General features: G+C 30.9%; 2 protein-coding genes across 5 annotated transcripts in view; one reads left to right on the top strand and one right to left on the bottom strand.

Annotated features, from left to right (window-relative positions):
- Window positions 1-9,394, top strand: part of LOC145245723 (ATP-binding cassette sub-family B member 10, mitochondrial-like) — a 97,824-nt gene extending 88,430 nt beyond the window's left edge. Inside the window, exon 13 of the mRNA XM_080107265.1 lies at window positions 8,981-9,394. Coding sequence (XP_079963391.1) covers window positions 8,981-9,302 — 322 coding nt within the window. The 3' untranslated portion in view covers window positions 9,303-9,394. The remainder of the gene's footprint in view (window positions 1-8,980) is intronic.
- LOC145245725 (transmembrane protein 230-like) overlaps window positions 1-22,993 on the bottom strand; it is a 78,055-nt gene that overhangs the window by 13,650 nt on the left and 41,412 nt on the right. For 3 of the 4 annotated variants that reach the window (XM_080107267.1, XM_080107269.1, XM_080107268.1), the window contains one exon: window positions 1,699-1,821. In XM_080107267.1, the coding sequence (XP_079963393.1) occupies window positions 1,699-1,821 (123 nt within the window). Of the gene's footprint in view, window positions 1-1,698; window positions 1,822-11,811; window positions 11,948-22,993 lie in introns of those variants that run through there. The other variant, XM_080107270.1, reaches the window with a different exon arrangement.

Raw genomic sequence — 22,993 nt, 5'->3', positions numbered from 1 at the left:
TCTCTAGATATATTTTGATCGACTTTTATAAAATTCAAGCTATTCCATCCTCTCGCGTGTTTGTGTTTTTTGTATAAAAGCGAAATTGAATCGAAAGCGAACGTCACTTGCTGGCCTTCTCAGCTGGGATCTCCATAAAAGCAATTAGTTTTGATCAATGTGGGAAAAACCCTTCATATCAAACAATTGCTAATCATTTGGAGAGCTCAACAAGAACATGTTTATATTTGATGTGAAGGCTACCATGTTGTATTAAATCAGGAAGCAGGCCAGCAAAACAGCATTCCACTGGTGGGAAGTTCTGGGAAAGAAACTTTGTTCATGGATCTGTGTTTAGATTTAGGCACTGTTAGAGAGTGGGGAAATTGTATATAGTGATTGTAATTAGTAGAGTATTTTTTTGTGAAAGTTTGGCAAGGGGAAACAATAGATTGAAGTTCAGTTGAGAACTTGCCATGAAAATAACGATAGAGCAGAGACAGGTTTGCAACATGCCATGCATCCAAATGGCACCATGCCTTGTTTGGGAGTTAGAAAGCAGTAAAAACAAACAAAAAAATTTTGTGTTTTTTATAAGGTTTGGTTTATCTGTTTTATGGAATATCAAAACATTTTTGTGTTAGTTAATATGTAAAAGAAAAAAAAGCTCCATCACTACAAGACCTATGAAATTCCCAAGTCAGCTTATGTGTGATACGATCGACCTCCCACCCTAATTGTTAGGAATACCAACAAGAAGTATCCGGAATTAATGCTTAAAATGCAATACGTGATGTACAGAATTCCTTTTCCCAACAACAAAAGGGAATTTAGAAACCCACATACACCTTTTTCCAATGGTTTTTATAGTAAAATGTTAAACACAGCTCTCATCAGACAACTAAAGTGAAGCAAGTTGAGTGCAGTTCATAGATGGGAAAGGATGGGTCACTGTTAAAGAATGAATCATAATTTGTACATTTTTTCAACCTCTGATTTTATTGAGATTCAAGCCATAAATATATTTTATGGTAGAATGAATTAGATCAGTAAAAGTGAAACTGCATAACTGGTTCCATCATTATATTTTAAATTGCTTCATTCCACAGATGGAATACTATTACCACATCCGAGTAGGAGCTGCTAGAAAGATCTTATCCTGCCTTGACAGAGTTCAAAATAGACTTCATAGCCTAGTAGGGGATGCCATTTCTCTTCCCTGCAACCTCTTTCCCACAGAAGAGGAAATTCTGTCTCTGCTTTATTTCTGTTTTCATGGCAAGTGTTTGTCTGAGCTCCAATCTACGGTCACCACCTCACTAAACTTTCATGAAAAACACTTGTCTGGCTGAAACCACTATCAATAGTTTCCTCCACTCTTTATCTTATCCTAAACTTAAACGTAGATTCCATGAACAAAGCTTCTTTCTTAGAATTCCACGCCTTTTCCATTTGCTTGCTTTCCAGCTGACTTTACTATGATCATCTTCAAGTCCAATGTAAACAAGTTCTTGATGAGTCGTCGCCTTAAGTAATCCAATTTACCAAATTTCCACTAACAATTACTACAATATTGTTCAATTGACTACTGTACACTTATCCTCGAGTAGCCTCTAGGCCTTGAGAATTGGTGGCTCCTTTGTAAAACAAAAAAAACAAACAAAGCATCACAACCACCAAAAACTGAACTTTAAAGAACGGAGGGGAAATCGTGCTTACCTTACTGCTGATGTCGCCTGTTATCAAAAGGGCACCAATAACTATTAATAACGTCCCACCAGCAAATAAAACTGTGGCCAAAATAATGGCTTTGTATGGAATCTTGGGTGGTGGACGTTCAAACTGAAACAAAAATAGAATAGAATTATGAAAAATCACTTAGATGCTATTTTTTTTTTTTTGAAAATAAATGAAAAATATATTAAAAATCAAATATTTCAACCTTACCAACTTTTTTGAATTAGATGTCAATTTTTTTCATTTTTTTTTTTCTTTATTGTTGAGATATAACAACGTCTCACCATATACATCCAACTTCTTCCAATGTTATGGGAGACTGTTTTTTTAATGTTCCAGTTTTTGTAGAGAAATGTTGATCATGAGTGTATACTTATCAGATTCAATATCTCTACATTTGAAGCATGAGTTACTCGAAAATATGAGAAATTATTTAGAAATCAAAATCATGATGCAAGAAGATTTTTTTTTGTTTAAAACAACAACAAAAATATAATTGAAAAATTGTTTTTAGTAATACATTTTTACATTGGCTTTTATATATAGACACATAAGTGATACATACATATATATTGTTAATTTTGTTATTGTTTTTTTTATTAGTAATAGTAGAAGTGTGGGTATACTGTTATATTCAAATTCATCAAAGTGGTAGAGAGTTTTCCTCTCTTGCACACAAATACCCGCATTAAGTCGTTCCTCTTGATGGGACATATATGTATATACAGGGTGGGGCATAAATCCTTTTACAAAACTTTGGAAATATATTTTATGATAATATTAAAATTGTCATTATATGATAATGTAATATATGATTTCTTATCTTTCAAAAACAGAAGATACTAATTTTTAACAATGTCTGTTGAATTGAAGAAAAGATTCGTTACAGAGCAGCATAAGAAATGCTTGCGTCCACCAGAAATATTCAGGTTAGAGAAAAATCTCAAAATCAACAGAATGCTTATAAAAAGGACGATTGATCGTTACCTGGAAATTTTGTCAATCAAAGATAGACAACAATCAGGTTGTCCCCACACCTCGAGAACACATACATTCATAAAAAATGTTAGGGAAAAAAATCAGGCGAAACTCAAGATCCATGAGACAAATGGAAAAGGAAGTGCAAATGTAATCAAGGACAATGCGAAGAATATGAAGAAGTGACTTACAGATATCATCCTATACGTTTGAAAAGGGGGAGCTTCTCTCTATACCCACAACTGCAAAAATACTTATCAGGAGTTGACTCTTGTTAAACCGTATCTAAGAGTAACATCATCTTCAAGGATGAAAAGGTGGAGCTGACTTCAAAACTCCCACAATCATCAAAATGATAGAGTCCTTGTGAGAAGTCGTGAGGCAATACCTGATAATACAGAACGCAGAAACCAACATCAGTGATAGGCTGGGCAGCCATTTTTGACAGAGGGAAATCTCCATTTTGTTTTTCTCCCTCAAGAAGTCAAAAACGTTATATTGAGGACATTCTTGGAGGTGCACTGACCCCATTGTGTAATTCTGTGTACCGTTATGAAGTTTTGACTCTCCAACAAGATAGTGCGACAAACTACACTGTTCATATAACACAGCAGTAATTTAGAGAAACTGTCCTGAATCACCAAAGAAGAATGGCCTCCCTTATCACTTGATGTTAATGCCCTTGATCATTCTTTGAGGTCAATCCTGGAGAGCAAAGCCTGCTCTACTTCTCGTACAAAAAATTGAAGCTTTTAAGATAGAATTGAACAAATGCTGGGAAAAAATACTGTAAGATATTGTGCATGCTGTTATGGATGAATTTCCTAAAAGATTTCATAGTGTAGTGAAGGCTCAAGGGAAACATTTTGAAAAATACTTATGCCATGTTGTTCCTTTAGTATTTGGGAATCATTTTTTGTAATTGCATTTTGTAATAAATTATTTTGTTGGGATTAATCCAAGTTTTATTTTTTAACAGTATTTATACTCCACCCTGTATTATTTATTCTTATTTTTACTTTTTAAAACAGTACTCACATGTTTCACTGCTCTACATAAGAATAAATAAGATATATTTATGTCCAAAAAAATAGAGGCAATATTTCTTCAGGAAAACTAATTCCTTGATCTCCTAGGTAGGAGACACTAATACCTAATATTTCCTTATCACTAAAAAAATAAATCGACACTTATATATATTACATAGAAAAATATGAGCATGAAAAGTAATATAATTATTAGTAAACTTAGAAAAGTAATATAATTATTAGTAAACTTAGAAAAGTAATATAATTATTAGTAAACTTAGAAAAGTAATATAATTATTAGTAAACTTAGAACAGTAATATAATTATTAGTAAACTTAGAAAAGTAATATAATTATTAGTAAACTTAGAACAGTAATATAATTATTAGTAAACTTAGAACAGTAATATAATTATTAGTAAACTTAGAAAAGTAATATAATTATTAGTAAACTTAGAAAAGTAATATAATTATTAGTAAACTTAGAACAGTAATATAATTATTAGTAAACTTAGAACAGTAATATAATTATTAGTAAACTTAGAAAAGTAATATAATTATTAGTAAACTTAGAAAAGTAATATAATTATTAGTAAACTTAGAAAAGTAATATAATTATTAGTAAACTTAGAAAAGTAATATAATTATTAGTAAACTTAGAAAAGTAATATAATTATTAGTAAACTTAGAAAAGTAATATAATTATTAGTAAACTTAGAAAAGTAATATAATTATTAGTAAACTTAGAAAAGTAATATAATTATTAGTAAACTTAGAAAAGTAATATAATTATTAGTAAACTTAGAACAGTAATATAATTATTAGTAAACTTAGAACAGTAATATAATTATTAGTAAACTTAGAAAAGTAATATAATTATTAGTAAACTTAGAAAAGTAATATAATTATTAGTAAACTTAGAAAAGTAATATAATTATTAGTAAACTTAGAAAAGTAATATAATTATTAGTAAACTTAGAAAAGTAATATAATTATTAGTAAACTTAGAACAGTAATATAATTATTAGTAAACTTAGAACAGTAATATAATTATTAGTAAACTTAGAAAAGTAATATAATTATTAGTAAACTTAGAAAAGTAATATAATTATTAGTAAACTTAGAACAGTAATATAATTATTAGTAAACTTAGAACAGTAATATAATTATTAGTAAACTTAGAAAAGTAATATAATTATTAGTAAACTTAGAAAAGTAATATAATTATTAGTAAACTTAGAAAAGTAATATAATTATTAGTAAACTTAGAAAAGTAATATAATTATTAGTAAACTTAGAAAAGTAATATAATTATTAGTAAACTTAGAAAAGTAATATAATTATTAGTAAACTTAGAAAAGTAATATAATTATTAGTAAACTTAGAAAAGTAATATAATTATTAGTAAACTTAGAAAAGTAATATAATTATTAGTAAACTTAGAAAAGTAATATAATTATTAGTAAACTTAGAAAAGTAATATAATTATTAGTAAACTTAGAAAAGTAATATAATTATTAGTAAACTTAGAAAAGTAATATAATTATTAGTAAACTTAGAAAAGTAATATAATTATTAGTAAACATAGAAAAGTAATATAATTATTAGTAAACATAGAAAAGTAATATAATTATTAGTAAACATAGAAAAGTAATATAATTATTAGTAAACATAGAAAAGTAATATAATTATTAGTAAACTTAGAAAAGTAATATAATTATTAGTAAACTTAGAAAAGTAATATAATTATTAGTAAACTTAGAAAAGTAATATAATTATTAGTAAACTTAGAAAAGTAATATAATTATTAGTAAACTTAGAAAAGTAATATAATTATTAGTAAACTTAGAAAAGTAATATAATTATTAGTAAACTTAGAAAAGTAATATAATTATTAGTAAACTTAGAAAAGTAATATAATTATTAGTAAACTTAGAAAAGTAATATAATTATTAGTAAACTTAGAAAAGTAATATAATTATTAGTAAACTTAGAAAAGTAAAAGGACTAGTTGTTAAAACCAGAAAAGAAAAGATATTCTAGTAAAAATATAATTTGTAACTTAAAATATTGCAACATTAAGAAATTTTAAAGAAAATCAATTTAACATTATTTATAAATGATTAACGCTGCAATATTTTGAATTATAAATTTATATTTTTTACTAGATTATCTCATCTTTTTCTTTTCCAGTTTTTAACAACTAGTCCTTTTACTTTTCTTAGCTTAATCTTAACCATATTAATTTTTATGCTCGCATTTTTCTATGTAATCCATGATTTTTCCAGGCTTTGCTTTGAAATAATTTTTTTTGTGTGTGTGTTCAATATCATACACATTGTCCACAATAAATTTAATCATTAATATTAGCCGTGGAAAATTAAGTTTTAAATAAAAACAAACAAAAACAATAAAAAGAATCGTTTTTGGCATCAGAAAATAGACATACATTTTTCCAATTATGATACTCCAAAAAGTTCAGATTTTTTTGATTCCGATTAATCATCCCAACACTAATATATATATATATATATATATATATATATATATATATATATATATATATATATATATATATATAATTAATAATAAACGAACTTGTTAAAGTTATAATTTTTAGCAAAGCAAACCTATCAAGACAGTAAAAAGCTTTACGTGCTTAAGTGGAGCAATTCATATCATAAATAAGAAATGAAGAATAAAAATTACATAAAATTATATATCATGAGATCAATAAGGAAGGAAGAGGAGAAAGAGAAAGAAAAACGACCATGGGAAGCATTTAGCTTTGATCATCACTTGTGTGTGTGTGGGTGGGTGTGATTAATTTTATTTCTTACAAAGAAGCACCAAAAAATTATTATTAGTGTGTTTGTGTCATTTCCGTCTATTATTTATTCGGTACTTGTTTAATCAAGACATTAAAAAATGAAAATATCGAAAAAGTTATTTTCTATGTACCCATTATGGAATGAATTTCTCTGAAAAAAAAAAAAAAAACATTTTTTACTGAATTTAATCAGATAGTTTTGTTTTGTTTTCTTTTTTTTTAACAGCGAAAAAACAATTTTTATGACAGCAAGCTAAAGGTAGCTATGTTTGAATTTTTATACTCCAAGGAAGAGAGGGGGGGGGTGCCACGGGGAGATAACTCCGTCTAAAGTGCAGACACTCCCTCTCCATAATTTTTTTTTTAATAGGTTTATAAGTTATTTTTGTTTCATTTTACACTATTGCAATTTGTTATTTTAATATATCAATATTGAATAAAAAAAAATGTGCAAGGCATGTAGAGACGAGAAACACAAACACACCATTTTAGTTATAACTAGTGATGGGACAATTCCAATATCTCTCTCCGATTCTGATATTTTATAAATCTTCAAATATTTAACAATAAAATTGTTATTTTTCCTTGGTTATCATAAAAATGAATGTTAAATGTGCATATATTTTCTCAAATGTAAAAACACACTTGGGGGGGGGGGGAATGATCTATAGCTTTTAGCTTTACTGCTAGTTTAAAATCAATGAATATTTATTATTTTATTATTACTATCAAAAGTGGAAGATTTTGTTTTAAGCAAAATCAAATAAAAAAAGAATTAAAGGAATCGTTTTTGGCATCGGAAAATATGCACAAATTTTTCTAATTCTCCATTGTTCCAACAGTAATTATAATAAATAACGACTGTAGCAAAGTTTACCTTTTGACGCCAAAATGAAAATGCTTAAAATGGTTTCTGCACAAACACTCACTTGAATTAATAAAAACAAATAAAAAAATATTCCAAGTCAATCAGATTCATTTCTTTCAATTTATCAAAATTGTCGTTTTCAATTCATCTTGAATTTTATAAAATATCCACAACAGAGTTTGTCTTACTATCCACCGTCCTCGTGCACCTTTTTCAACTCATGCATACACAATCATAAGCATATGCATGCAAACATTAATGAACACACATACACATAACGCATTAATTTTTCTCATAATCGTCTGTTAATCAAACTTATTTATTTTAAATACTGTTAACTTTCCTCACTGAACTTTCTTTCTACAATGAAAACAAAGGAACAATAGGGATAGGCTGGAAAAATGGTAGGATCCTTCTACCGCTCCAGAAGATATCTCACTCCTGATGCAATTCTCTATCTGTATAAAAGCCAAGTACGTCCAAGGATGGAGTACTGCTGCCACATCTGGGCTAGAGCTGTTAAAAACAGCCTATCCTGCCTTGACAGAGTACACAATAGACTTTGTGGCTTAGTGGGGGATGCCATTTTACTCTTCACTGCAACCTCTCTATCACAGAAAAGACGTTGCAAACCTTTGTTTTATCGTTATTTCCATGGCAAGTGCTCATCCAAGCTCCAATCAATGGTCCCCCCTCACCAATCTTTCACGAAAACCACCTGCCTAGCTGAAACCACTGTCAGTAAGTTTCCCCACTCTTTATCTGTGCCTAAATCAAAACGTAGATTCCATGAACAAAGCTTCTTTCTTAGAAGTGCACACCTGTGGAAGTCTTTTCCGTTTGCCTGTTTCCTACCTAACTACAACTTGGATATCTTCAAGTCCAACATAAACAAATTCCTGATGAATTGCCCCCTAAAGTAAGACACTTTATCAAATCTCCAATACTAACGATTACTACAGAAGTATCTCTTTGCTTACTGTACACGCAATAACCCTTATCCCTGAGTGACTTCCGGGCCTTGATAAGTGGTGACCCCCATGTAAAAAAAAACAACTATTATTAATAATTTTTAATCAAATATAATTTGTGTAATTGAGTGGAGAGGTTTTGATTAAAATTTTTCAAACCTGTGGATAAATTCACATTTCTTAAATTTTTAACTCAGACTTCATCGATATACAAACTTTGTTTTTACATTAATGTAAATTTCCATTTTAAACAAATATAAAAAATATCTCTTGTGAGTTTTTTTTTTTTTTTTTTTTTTACAAGGAGGTCACCACTTATCAAGGCCCGGAAGCCACTCAGGGATAATGGTTATTGCATGTACAGTACGTTGTACGTTTTTGAACTCATTATTTTACCTGGGTTTATCATCGAACATTTCTATTACACTCTCTGATATAAACCTAAAAACAACCGAGAAATTCCATATTCAACGGCCATGTTTCTTTTAGGCTGCCTAAAAGGTTTGCTAGCCGGTCTGTGATTGGTTTAAATTTGAATGTGTCAGGTGATGTTGACTTGGCGCTTTTTTTATATTCATGCTTATTTTTCAGTCTAAGAAAAAAAAAACAGAATGGGTTAGAGTCAACTCAGCGGCACCTCTGTCAAGGGAGCCAAGATAATTCCTTCATGGACACCAAACAGTCAGTGAACGAAGGACTCAACTCTACAAACAGAGACAACCTATTTACTGAACCTATTCAAACCAAGGAGGACATTCTACTACCGTCCGGCATGTTATTATCCAATTATTGGAACTTATCTTATTTCTTCATGAGTCCTATGGGACTAACTTTATGCCTGAATATAGGCGCCATCATTCCCGCCGTGTTCTCCATGTACAACATGGATCCATCCAAAGAAACAATGAACTAACATTCCAACAAAGGAATTCTAACTAAAGGCTCCATGTGTATGGAAGCAAATTCGGCCACCGTTTTGCAAAGGAATTACCAGACCCAAAGAACTTTCATTGCTGTTACATTGTGAATAAAATTTGAGTTTAAAAGGTATGGCTTTGTTTGTGGAATTCATTTGCTTCTGCAGGGAGGAAAATTGAGTGGGTAGGAAAGACATTTCTTACATGATACTTATGCACTTATTTACAAAGCCATTCTAAACATGAGGAAAGGAGGGGGTTTTGTAACTATTTTGTACTTTCATCTAACAATTTAAAAAAAAAAAGATACCGTAAAATTTTAATTTAATTTGAAAATACTATTTAAAAATAGCGCGCTTCAGTAAGTACACAAGCACCAATAATTTCCATAAAAAAAAATGTCTCCTTTAAAACTTACCAAAAAATCGTTTTGAATTGGAATGCCATTACATGCACACAATGTGAATTATATCAAGATATGCTCTGAGAAGTTTGCATGAGAAGACTAAGCCAAATCTCTACTTATATATAAAAGGCACTGTGTATGTGTGCAAGTTCGTTCCCTGTAGACTCTAAAACAACTGGGCCAATTTTTAAAAAAATTTCATACAAATGTACTTTATGTGTCTAAGAGTGTTCTTAGATTTTGTATTAGAATGCCCCCGATAAGTATTGAAAAATCAATAATCGAAAAAAATCCAATTTAAGAAGGAACAGTTTGATTTTAACCAAAGTTAACACCCTTATACAGCCTAACATCACAAGTGCATTGGAGAAGTTTTATCAATGTACAAGCAAAAGGGCCTGGCATATAAAATCAACTAGGTTATTTGAAAAGACAGGGGCATGTTCAAAATAAATGTTGTTTAGAGCATAATTGAACCATGATACTTGACTTTTTCATTTTGAAATAAAAAAAAAAACGAAAATTATTACAATGGACATATTACTTAAAAGAATCTATTTAAAAATAAAAAAACTGATACAACAAAAAAAATGACAAAAAAATCTATCAAAGAACTGTAAGATAAGCGCCAGATAATAATCTGCAAAATGTATTAGTTCAATATTTTTGTTACTTTAAATATCAAACATTTATTCTAACACATTCCACACAACCAAACTAAGACAATACCATAGTAAAAAAAAAAAACAAAAAAAAACTTATTAATTATAATTAGTAACAAATGCTGAAATTGAATCATTTGATTCAAGTAAAAAAAAGTATATCCTATATTTTTTTTTTTTGCGTGTATTGATATTCATATTAAAACCCCTTTTTTCTATTTATTTAAGAAAATACAACTTTGTTATATATTTGTTTGCATTCATCTGCAAAAGATCTAGCTAATTTGCATATTCTTTTAAACATTAATTTTAATTAATTCCCTATTAGTTTTTTTCAGTTTTCTTATAGGATGACCATCTTTAATTAATTATTATGTGCAATTATATTCATGCAGATATTCTACATGATTTATATTTGTGTAAAAATGTAATAGTAAACACAAACCTCTTTATATATATATATATATATATATATATATATATATATATATATATATATATATTTATGTATGCGTATATATATTTGTTTAAAAAATTTGAGCTACCAAACTCCTGTCAGTTTTTAGTCTACAGACATGAAATTTAATATATAGGATATTCGAACCTATGCAAAACTTTATATTTGTGTTTTAGCTGGAGAAAATCAGTGCAAAAGTGTGAAAATTTAGAAAAAAAATGGAATTTGCCAAGTGAAGGTCGAACAACGACATTACGAATAGGCATGTGTAACGTAATAGCTATTGGCCCATGTTTTAATTTTTAGCCTTGCAGCAAACATGTCTTCATAGCTCAGGCATTAAAGTAAAAAAAAAGAAGCAAATCGTAAGCTAAACATTTTGATTTCGATTCTCAGTGGTGGTGCATTTTTTTAAACTTTATATATTGGGTTCAATATAATATAATAAATACGAAATTTGCATTAATCAAAATATCATATTTAAGCATATTTTATGACTGGGCAATGTCGGGAAACCTGCTAGTATATATATATATATAATGTAATAAAAGACAAAATAAAAATTGCAACTTCTCTTACAATTTTCGGATGTTTTGTAATCATGCCCAAATGCATTTATTTTCTTTTGGTGGATTGATAGTTGCTATTTCTTCTGATGATTTAAGGGCAAAATAGATTCATTGATTGATATAATTAAATAAATGATTCTGCACTACGAAAGTGTTATTGTCAAGAATTGTAAATGTCAACGTAATTAAAGGAATAAACTGTAAGATGGTCAACATCATGAAATTTGGAATATAGATTTTTGTCATTTGTTTGTTATATGCTCTGTATTTACATTGAGCTTCATAAATTAAGGATTGGTATATAAAAAAAGTGAAATATAATTGAAAAAAAAAAAAAATCATTTCCACAGAAATATATATAAAGATATATATATATATATATATATATATATATATATTATTGGAAATTACCATTACTTATCTATATCTTCTATTAATCTGGCTTCATTGTTGCTGAACAAACTTCATGGTTATTATCAAGAAATAAATATATTTTTACTTGAAAATGGATGACCTTATAAAAATAAATAGTAGTTGCCAAAATCAGTATTACATAAAAAACTGAATTATAATTGCCAAAAGAAATGTGACATCATAAAAATGAATTGCCGCAATAGTATTCATAAAAGATGAATTACAATTGCCAAAATCAGTGACGTCATAAAAGATGAATTATAGTTGTCAAAAGAAATGTGATATCAAGACGAATCATAATTCCCCAAAATCAGTGTGATTTGTTTGTTTGAAAACAGCATTTTATCAACAAATGTCAAAAGAACGTGTATGTGTGTGTGTGTGTGTGTATATATATATATATATATATATATATATATATATATATTTTTTTTTTTTTTTAAGATGAACATTTGATGAGTAAGCGACTAAAAATGCAGCAAAGACATAATTTTGTTGACTTGCCAATTACGAACGAAACAATATTGTATTCCCTGTGAAAATAATAAAATACCAACATAAATAACTTGATCTTTGGAATTTTTGCAAACTATTCTAATATATATATATATATATATATATATATATATATATATATATATATATAGGGTGACCAAAAAACAAAAAACAAAAGCTAAATAGAGGCCATCTAGAACATATGCTGTAGAACGGAGAAAAAAAAGGCCAAAGACCCTAGTGTTTTAATGTGATATTTTGAATATAAGAAACTAGTTATGACCAAAGTTTCATTTCATTCGGACAAAACACTAAGAAACGAGGCCTAATTAGAGTTGGGGCCGTTTTTTTGGGGGTCACCCTGTATATATAAATTCTAAATATATTAAAATTCAAAGATGGCATAATAAAAAGAAAAATAAATTGCAACTTCTCTTTCTATTTTCATATTTTGCAATCATGCCCATATTCCTTTATTTTGTTTTAAAAGTGATGAGTTCCTTTTCTTCTGATGAGTTAAGGGTAGAATAAATTAAAAAATTGACATCATAATTGCATGAATAATTCTGCGCTATGAAACAGGTGCTATCAAGAATTGAGCATTTCAACATACTTAAAGAAATAAACAGTAAGATGGTCAACATCTTAAAATTTGGAATATTGACTTTTGTCATATATATATGTGTCGAATCTCCTGACTGGCTGTAATCATGAATCCTTGCACTGATGATTTCCGAAAGGATAAACTACTAGTGTCTGTAGGTATTTAAAAATTATTCTAGTAATATATATATATATATATATATATATATATATATATATATATATATATATATATATATATATATAAGCAAGATAAGACACTGATAGAATTCAGATGAAAAATCCTGATAGATATTATTTGAAGTAATACTTTCAAGGTGATCCTAGCGAAAAAAAGGAAAAGCTCAATATTTCGAGGTCCATTGCACACTTAACTCAATGCTCAAATTCTATTACTCACGGGGATAATTACAATGGAATCGTATATCCACCAAACATCGGATACACTTTGTCAACACCGAGAAAGCTTTTGGACTACATCAACCAACACACACTCAACGCAACAACGAATAAGGCTACCTCGTATACCTTTCGAAAAATCAGTAAGGAGCAATACGCTTTTGCTATATGGGAATATTACCTACTCCCCTGGACCTATTTTCTGCCCACCTAGATTTATAACCCCGAAGGACAATGTACTCCTTCCGATAATGGACTGCCCAGGTTGTATCAACTTCTTTCGTATAATTTTTTCCATATAATTATCCACAACCACTCACAAAACTATTTTCAATAACTATGCTGAAAAGCAAAATAAGCTTCCATTCACAGCTGAACATTTTGCTAACCGCATTTCATTTCATCTGATGATATGAGCCATTATTGAAAATCCATGGATTAAGGAAAATACATAACCCCTTCTATATATTCCTTTTGTCAAACAATAAATTCTTAATTCGAATATATGTGTCTATATGTTGTTTTTTTCAGAATTTAAAATTTAACCACCAAACTTATAAAATATATATAAATATATATATATATATATATATATATATATAGAGAGAGAGAGAGAGAGAGAGAGAAAGAGAGAGAGAGAGAGAGACCAAACAGGTTAGAGGTGGTCTATATATATATATATATCTATATATATATACTACTAAAACTGTTGATCTTGTTTGTTGAATTAGTCAAAAGAGGGAAATCAGCTTATTAAAGAATCAAAGGAAATCTTTGAGAAGGGTCACTTTCATCACACAAAACACCAAAGAAATTTTCAATGTCATCTCAGAAAAAAGCATGACACCAAAACAAGGGAAGTGGACTTGTACAACATGCAGAATGTTGGTCATCTTCCTCTTAGTACAGAATAATCAGTCTCCTGTGCGTTATGAGTAAGTTGCTGGAATCTGTGTTAAATAAGTAGTCAGCCACCTCAGCAAAAATCACCTCCTCAGCAACATCCAATATGGTTTCCGTTCTGCTAGATCTACAGCTGATGTACTAACTGTTATATATATATATATATATATATATATATATATATATATATATATATATATATATATTAGCAAATCTCTTGATGGAGGCTTCCTTTCTAGGGTAATTGATCTTAACATATCAAAGGCCTTTGATAGGGTATGGCATAAAGGTCTCCAGCTACGCTATAGCTGGAAATGTCTTCTAAATCATTTCTCTGATAGGTTCATAAGAGTAGTGGCTGATGGGCAGAAATCAGAAGCTCACAGTATTAATGCTGGAGTCCCTCAGGGCTCCATCCTGGGCCCAACTCTCTGATCTACATCAGTGATCTCCCAAATCATATCCTAAGGTAATTCATAGACATTTATGCTGACGACACTACCATCTATGGCAACATTTCAAAGGCCATAAATAACCAAGATCTCTGATTCTCTTTCTTCTGATCTTGAGTACATGGTGCAATAGGGAAAGAGGTTGCTGGTTAATTTTAATGTATCTAAAACCTCGCTTCTATTTTTTTTATCATCAATGCTCTAATCCCCGTCTGGCATAAATTGAAATGAATGGATTTCATCTTGGAGAGGCTCCATGTTTTGACAAGATTTTTGGTTTACCACATCTGGGCAAGCTGCTAGAAGTATATTATCCTACCTTGACAGAGTTCAAAATAGAATTTGTAGCCTAGTAGGAGATAACCTTTTCTCTTCCCTGCAACCTCTTTCCCATAAAAGAAACATTGCGAGCCAGTCTCTGCTCTATTATTATTTTCATTGCAAGTACTCGTCTGAGCTCCAATCTATGGTCCCCCTTTTACAAACTTTCATAATAAAACACTAGTCCAGCTGAAACCACTATCAATAATTTACCGCACTCTTTATCTGTGCCTAAATCTAAATGTACATTCCATGAACAAAGCTTCTTTCTTAGAACTGCATGCCTATGGAACTCTGTTCCGTTTTCCTGCTTTCCAGCTAACTACAACATGATCGTCTTAAAGTCCAATATTCTTGATGGGCCATCCTCTTAAATAATCCAATTTACCAAATTTCTACTACTAACAATTGCTACAATATTGTCCCATTGACTACCATACAGTCATTAATCCTTATCCTCGAGTGTCCCCCAGGCCTTGATAACTGGTGACTCCTTCGTAAAAAAAAAAAAAAAAAAAAAAAATGTTTTTGGAGTAAAATAGAAGAATATGGATAACAACACACATTTTTATGTTTCTGAATTTTTGAGATGAGGATTATTTGGATTGCTGTTCTCATCTTGAGTGTTATTCGATCGATGTAACATCTGGCCTTCCTCAGGAGTATTTTGTCAGACTCAGGAATCTTTCTGCCAAACTCATGTATTAAATATAGAATTCTGTTCAAAATTCCATGAAGATTCCCAAGTTTGACAAAATACACCTGAAGAAGGCCGGAGGTTACATTGATCAAAACATTGTGAAAATAACACTCAAGATGAGAACAGGAGTCCAAAGAATCCAAACAGATTTTTATATATTGAGACATGTAAGAAATACTAACACGTATATATACAAGACACATTGTGTGTGAGTATATATATATATATTACTGTTATTTCACCTCGAACAAGGTACACAGTCACTTAGGACTACTATTTGTGACCAGATTTACAGGGATATTATTTAGTGAGTTGGGTAGTGAGATGTCTGTTCACATTACACTTGAATTTCTGCATATCAGTACAGTCATGGAAGCAGGGGCCTGAGAGGGAATTCCAAAGTGCAACAGTCCGAGGGAAAAAGCTATTTGAGTAGAAGACTTTACAGCATTAATGAATATCTTCAGTGTAGGGGTGGGATTTTGCTGCTTGTCTGGTTTGTCGAGAGTATTGATGTCGAGGGGGTACTAGTGCTATGAGTTCGTCAGGACACTTGCCATTGAAATATTTGTAAAACAGGCACAAGAATGCCACAGGTTAGAGTTTAGTTGATAGTGCACAAACTATTAGATTGGCGATTCTTTTTTAATCCTGTCTAGGAGCGAGAGACTAGTGGCAGATGTGCCAGCCCAGATGTGGTAACAATACTCCATGCATGGGTGAACCGTTGCCTTGTAGAGATACAGGATACTCTCGAGTGTGAGTAACCTTTTAGCACAGTAGAGAACCCACCTTCCTCACACACATATATATATATATATATATATATATATATATATATATAGAGAGAGAGAGAGAGAGGGGGGGAGAGACCGGCTATTCAACTCATCGAAAAAGTGTTATTTAAGCCTAGATTAAGTAAAAAAATATTTATTTGTGAAATCCAAGTTGTCACTTAGCTTCTATGATAAAAATCTCTATATATAAAGTAGTAGCGTCCGTGACTGTGTGTACAACTCTGAAGAAAGGTACGTTCTTTGCCTGTGAGCTACACAGACTGATGTTAATGAATGGTTCTACTGTATATGAAACATCCACACAATAAAAGAACATTTTATTACATGCTGTACATATCACAACACTAAAAAGGCACTAGTTAAACAGATGCTGTTTATATAATGCCCAACAATACAACAATGAGGATTGGATGGAGTAGCATTCAGGAAACTTCTGCCATTACTAACTAGCAGAGTATTACCACTTTTGACCAAAGGAACAGTTTAGCAGGCAAGTGTAAACTGTGATAAGTTACGGCTATGAAATCTGGTCGTTGAAGGCTGAGAATATGCATTGCATGGAGAAAAATGATATAAGAATAATAGGATGGATATGCAATGCAAGTCTTAAAGAACAGACTTAGATCTCATGACCTAAAATAAAGAATAAACCTAGATAATATAGATCTGTGCAAAACAGGAGATGGTGGGTTTGGTCACATTAGAATTGAAACATTGCAAAAAACTTTCCTTTTTTCCTGTGTAGCTAAAACCGAACAGAACTTGTATGGAGCTAAAACATGGTTTATGAATTTTTTTGCAGACTGTTATCCTCATTTTCATAGTTGGTGTTTCACCACGTTTCAGCCAACTTATCCACGTTCTTCAGATGGCTAACCATGACGGGATAGGAATGCAGAGTCTTGTAACTGTATCCCCAGTAATTACTGCCTTCCATAGTTGTTGTCTCATCACGTTTTGACCAACTAATCCTCTGGCCTGCTTTGGGTAAGATTGAAACTGCTGTCTTCAAATAATGCTCACCTGGAACTGTAGAGACTCAATGCTTCTATCCACTGCACCACGGGCCCCATAGAGACGACCAGAGGATAAGTTGACCAAAACATGGTGAAACAACAACAGCTATGAAGATGGGGATAACAGTCCGCAAAAAAAAAAAGGAATACATAAATTATGAAGACCTCGTCTCAAAGGATTCCCAAAAAAAAAAAATAAAATAAGATATAACAGAGTCAATACCTATCTTCTTAAGTAATCAAATTCTGACCATTCAATCCATCATTTCCAATCCTCTCATAACATTATTCATCATCCAACTGACAATCTCATGAACTCTTATCCTCGAGTCGCCTATGGCCTTTGTAAGTTGTAACTCATTAGTATAAAAAGAATTACACATTAACATGAAAGACAATGTCTAAAATGTGATGAGTGTTTGATAAGCATTTCTGCATATATAGCTCACTAGCAAGAAAACCCAACGTTGCCCAGGATTGAATGATGATCAACAAATGTTTCACATTGCATATTTTTATTGTCATTGAAATCAGTGATATTGTTCATTTTTCAATCAAATCGATTGATTGCCTGCTCTAGTTGGGGACACATCATGGTGCAGCGGGTGGAAGCTTTGTATGCCTTCCTACAGTGACTTAGTCCACGATACATTGTAGTCTACATTGCACTGTAGAGAATGTACTGTTGATTTTATAAAATTACTGGCAAATGTTCCTGGCATTACACATGACGTTAAATTTCTTTAAAAAAAAAAAATAAATAAAAAAAAATGAAGTAAAAAAAAAAATAAAAAAAAAAAAATGGGAAGAAACGGAGACATGTGCATGCAAGTATTGTTTTCTTTCTAAATTGTTCAATTTTTTATAGGAAAAAAATACTCGAGATGAAACGGAAACTAAAGACAGGAGTCAACTGCAATAACCATTACACCAGCTTGATATGACTTAAATAGTGTTTTCAAACCAACTCATACTTGATATAAGGAAGCTGTGATGGCCTTCCACATACCAATTTTTTTTATTTTTGACCCTTTAGCCTTTTTCTGGATGAAAATGGATTAAAATGCTTTCCACATGTCTAAATATATACCAAATTTCAAAAAAATTTGTTGAGTACATAGGTTGAGAAGTGTCCTCACACACACACACATTCTTACTTTTATAGTGATATTGAAATTTATATATAATAGTTTGAAGTAAAGTTTAAAATGTAAAAGTCAAGTATCATGGTTCAATTGTGCTCTAGCAAACATTCATTTCGAATGTGCCTTTATCATATCAAAGAACCTACTGTTGATTTTATATACCGGGCCTTTCTGCTTGCATAGTAATAAAATTTCTCAAATGCACTTGTGATGTTACATTGTATAAAGTGTTAACTTTTGTCAAAGTCGCTTGTTCCTTCTTTCATCTGAATTTTTCGATTATCAATACTTATCGAAGATATTCCGATACAAAACCTATCTAAGACCACCTGCTTTGTTGGTTTAGCCACATTAAAAAAAAAAAAAAAATGGATACAAGTGTTTGAGTTAAATGTAGAACAGTTTAAATAGCAGGTTTATGACGTTTCTGAATTTTGGAGATGAGCATTGGTTTTCGTATTATTTGTATATTTTGGACTACGGCTCTCATCTTCAGTGTTATCTTCAGTGGAACTTCGAAGGGATCCCTTAATTTACTTCACAGGGGTAGCATGCTCGTTCCCTCCGTCATGACTGGATAGAGGTTCTAAGTAATTCACTATTGTATTTTTTGGTCACCCACACTGAGAATTGAGCCTTCAACCTTCAGGAGAATATCATTTTTACAACTGATTTTTACAAGTACTCTAAACCACTGTGCCAAAAGTCCTAGTGGAAATTCCTAAATTCAACAGAAACATTCCTAAGTTTGGTAAGATACACCTGAAGAAGGTCGGAGGTTACATCGACCAAAACGTTTGAAAATCACACTCAAGATGAGAACAGTAGTCTGATGAATCCAAATAAAACAAATAGCAGGTTTAGTTGGCAGGGACAAGCCAAAGAAAACATAGGAGGAATTGATAAGGATGGATTTGAGAGAAAGAGGGATAAATAAAGACCTGGGTAGAGATAGATTAGTTTGGGAGTCAATTCAAAAAGGTATCCAATAGATGTTATTGCATAAAACAGATGTTAAACCAAATATGATGCTGATGGCATGACACATGAGGATCAAAGTATAATCAATTCTGTCTTGTCAGTGAAGGCGAATTCCTTCTAGACGGAGGTAATTGTAATTTTTGTTTTTTTCCAACCCAGAATGACATTTTGGGGAGCTGGGTTTTCCTCACATTAAAAAAAAACAAAAAAAAAAACTTGTGTTTAACTGCCTTTGTGGGGAGACTAGTAAATAGAAACACGATATAAAAGTTTTAACAATTTTTATTTCATGCTCTAAAATGTTGCAAACTATAATTTCACATTCCGTTCTTGAAGTGTTTCGAGTTCAAGGCAACTTTTTACTGATGACACATTTATGAGTTGCTGTGAAACACTTGAATTATTACAAGCCTTTGTGGGTTGTTTAAGAGTTACATTTTATTGGGCATGAAAATATTTGAGATAAACTTTAATATTTTCGACTCGTTATATAAAATAGCCCACTTAACTTTATCTACCCAGTCCTGATGCTGTCACGGAATCATGACTTCCATTGCTTTTGCTAGGAAGACACAGTCATTTTTAATATCTAATATTGCCATTATTAAAATATGGAAAACAATTATCTTTTAGAGAGTGACCTATTTATGTTATTGATAAGAACTGATAGTATTTACAACTGCTGCTTTGAATTAAGAAACAAAAACACTAAAAAATCATCTTTCAACAAAACATTCAGTTATAGTTAGCTAACGTACTCCCTAACTTCCAGCGTAGCTGCTACCGGAAGCAGTGAGAAAGCAAATCAGTTCCGTCGCTTTTTGTCTTACGCCTATATCCCCTCTGTGCATGTAGTTTTTTTTATTACATTTTTCCGATCATTCTTTTTTTTTTATTATTTAATAATCATTGAAAAGTTTTTTTAGTCTTATTTTAATTAAGAGTTATTGAAATTAGTTTTATTATTATTTATTTATTTTTATTTTTGACGAATTATTGAAAACACCTTTTGCACTATTTTTTAAAAAGAGTTATTGAAAACACTTTTCAAAATCTTTTAAAACTATTTTGAGATTATTATGTATTGGATACATGTTTTATGATGTTTGAAATTTTGTTATTTTATACTTTAATGAACATTTATTATATAAATTCAAATAAAAACTTATTTTTTTAATTTAAGGAAAAAAATGTATTTTTATAATTTAATAATCATTTTTTATAAAATTTCAAAAACTATAAAAACTTATTTTTAAAATTTTGTTATTATAAGTGCAAATAAATACTAATTGTGTTATTTTTATTTGTATAATTTTTTAAATTTTTATGGTATAGTTTTCAATAATGTCCTTTTCTTATATTTTATTTCAATAAATCGATTCACAATAGAAATACTGAAGATAACAATAAAAATGAAGGAACTGATTTGCCATGTCACCGCTTCCGGTAGCAACCACGCCGGAAGTTAGGAGGTACGTTAGCTGATTATAACCAAATATTCACCTTCATTAAATATTAAAACGTTTTTTTTACAGCAAATAGATTTTACTTTATTTTATTTATACAAGTTTCAGGCCAAAGTAAAGCCACCTATTTTTTGTAATTCAAATAGTTGGATAGCTACAAAGACTGGAGTGGTACCATTGCAATGAACAACTATTTGTGCTGAAGAATTTATTTTTCTACATAGTCAGCATCATTCTCAATGCACTTTTGCCAGAAATTCAATGATGCATTTCTGCTTCTGACATGTTCATGATAGGGGTTGCTTTCTTAGAGTCTCACACTACCGTCAATATCTATAACAGAGAGATGAAACTTTCAGGTCATGAATGCATAAGTTTAATCATCATGACAATGCAATTTGCAATCCCCTCTGATCCATTTGGGTGGAATAAAAATAGGAGGCATTTCTTTTGGAACGCCCTTCATGAATTGAAAAATAATCATTGTAGAAATTATAAGATAGCAATAGAAATAGTAATATGGTGTTCCAGAATGGAAGCAAGAGTTTCTTGTGTCTCATATTTTCCATGTTTCTTGCTAGTATAATACTATATATCGTTTGGCCAAGATCAAAGTGCAGTATCTGTTCTTCAGATGCTGCACTTCAATTTCTCGTTCTCTCTCGGTGGAGGAGCAGTCCTTCATGACTGAGACAATTTTTTATTTTTGTACCTTTTCTCCACGTTAAAAAACAACCTGGTGTCTAACTCTGTCCTGTGGGAAGGCATTGTAAATAGGTACTATATATATCTTAGTCATATTCACCACAAACAGGATATATTACCACTGGGACATAAGGAGCTACTATTTGGGATCATGTTTAGAAGAGATGAGCGAGATGTCGGTTTACATGACATTTAAACTTCTGCATGTCAGTAAAGTCAAGGATTCAGGCAACAGGAAGGGAATTCCAAAATCTAGCAGTTCAAGGAAAGAAACTATTTGGCTTTCCAGTATCTAGGGATACTCTACAATGAAGGATGAGAATTTGTTGCTAATTGTGTTTGTCGGGGATATGTAGGTCAAGAGGATACAAGTGTAGTGAGCTCAGAGCACATTTATTTAAAATACTGCACGCCTGTGGAACTCTGTTCCGTCTGCCTGCTTCCCACCAGACTACAACTTGGATGTCGTCAAGTCCAACGTTAACAAATTCCTAATGAAGTAAGTAAACACTTCATCAAATCTCCACACTAACGTAATGTACTTGCAATAACCCTTATCCCTGAGTGGCTTCCGGGCCTTGATAAGTGGTGATCACTGTGTAAAAAAAAAAAAAAAAAAAAAAAAAAATACTTGTAAAACAAGCATAGGGACACAAGATTGTAATGATGGGGCAGGGGTTGGAACTTAGTTGACACTGTGGGACCTATTAGATTAGGTATAGATACAAGCCCTTGTACCCCTTCGATATAAATAAACCAGACAAACAGCAAAATCCCACCCTTACACGGTAGAAATCCCTAGATGTAAGAAAGCCTTCTACTCTAATAGTTTCTTTCTTAAGACTGCTAGACTTTGGAATTCCCTTCCGGGTTCCTACTTCCCTGATTGTAGTGACATGCAAAAGTTCAAGTGCAATATAAACAAACATCTTGCTACCCAACTCCCTACATAGTACTGCTGCAAATTATATCCCAGATCGTCGCCTCTTACATCAAAGTGGCACTGTGCCTTGTTTGGAGTGAAAATGCAATAAAAAAATATATTAAAAAAATTTAATATTTTTTTAAATAACTTTTAAAATTACAGACACTAATATTTCATGCTTATGCAATCATCAGTGTAGGAAGTGATAATTACCGATAGTCAGGAGACTTGAACCCAGTTAACAAACTACCCTTGGCTTCGCAGGCTAGTG

Source organism: Euprymna scolopes, chromosome 23, assembly GCF_053919585.1.
Source record: "Euprymna scolopes isolate OS-2025 chromosome 23, ASM5391958v1, whole genome shotgun sequence".
Taxonomy (NCBI): Eukaryota; Metazoa; Mollusca; class Cephalopoda; order Sepiida; family Sepiolidae; genus Euprymna; species Euprymna scolopes.
This window is presented reverse-complemented; position numbering and strand designations above follow the sequence as displayed.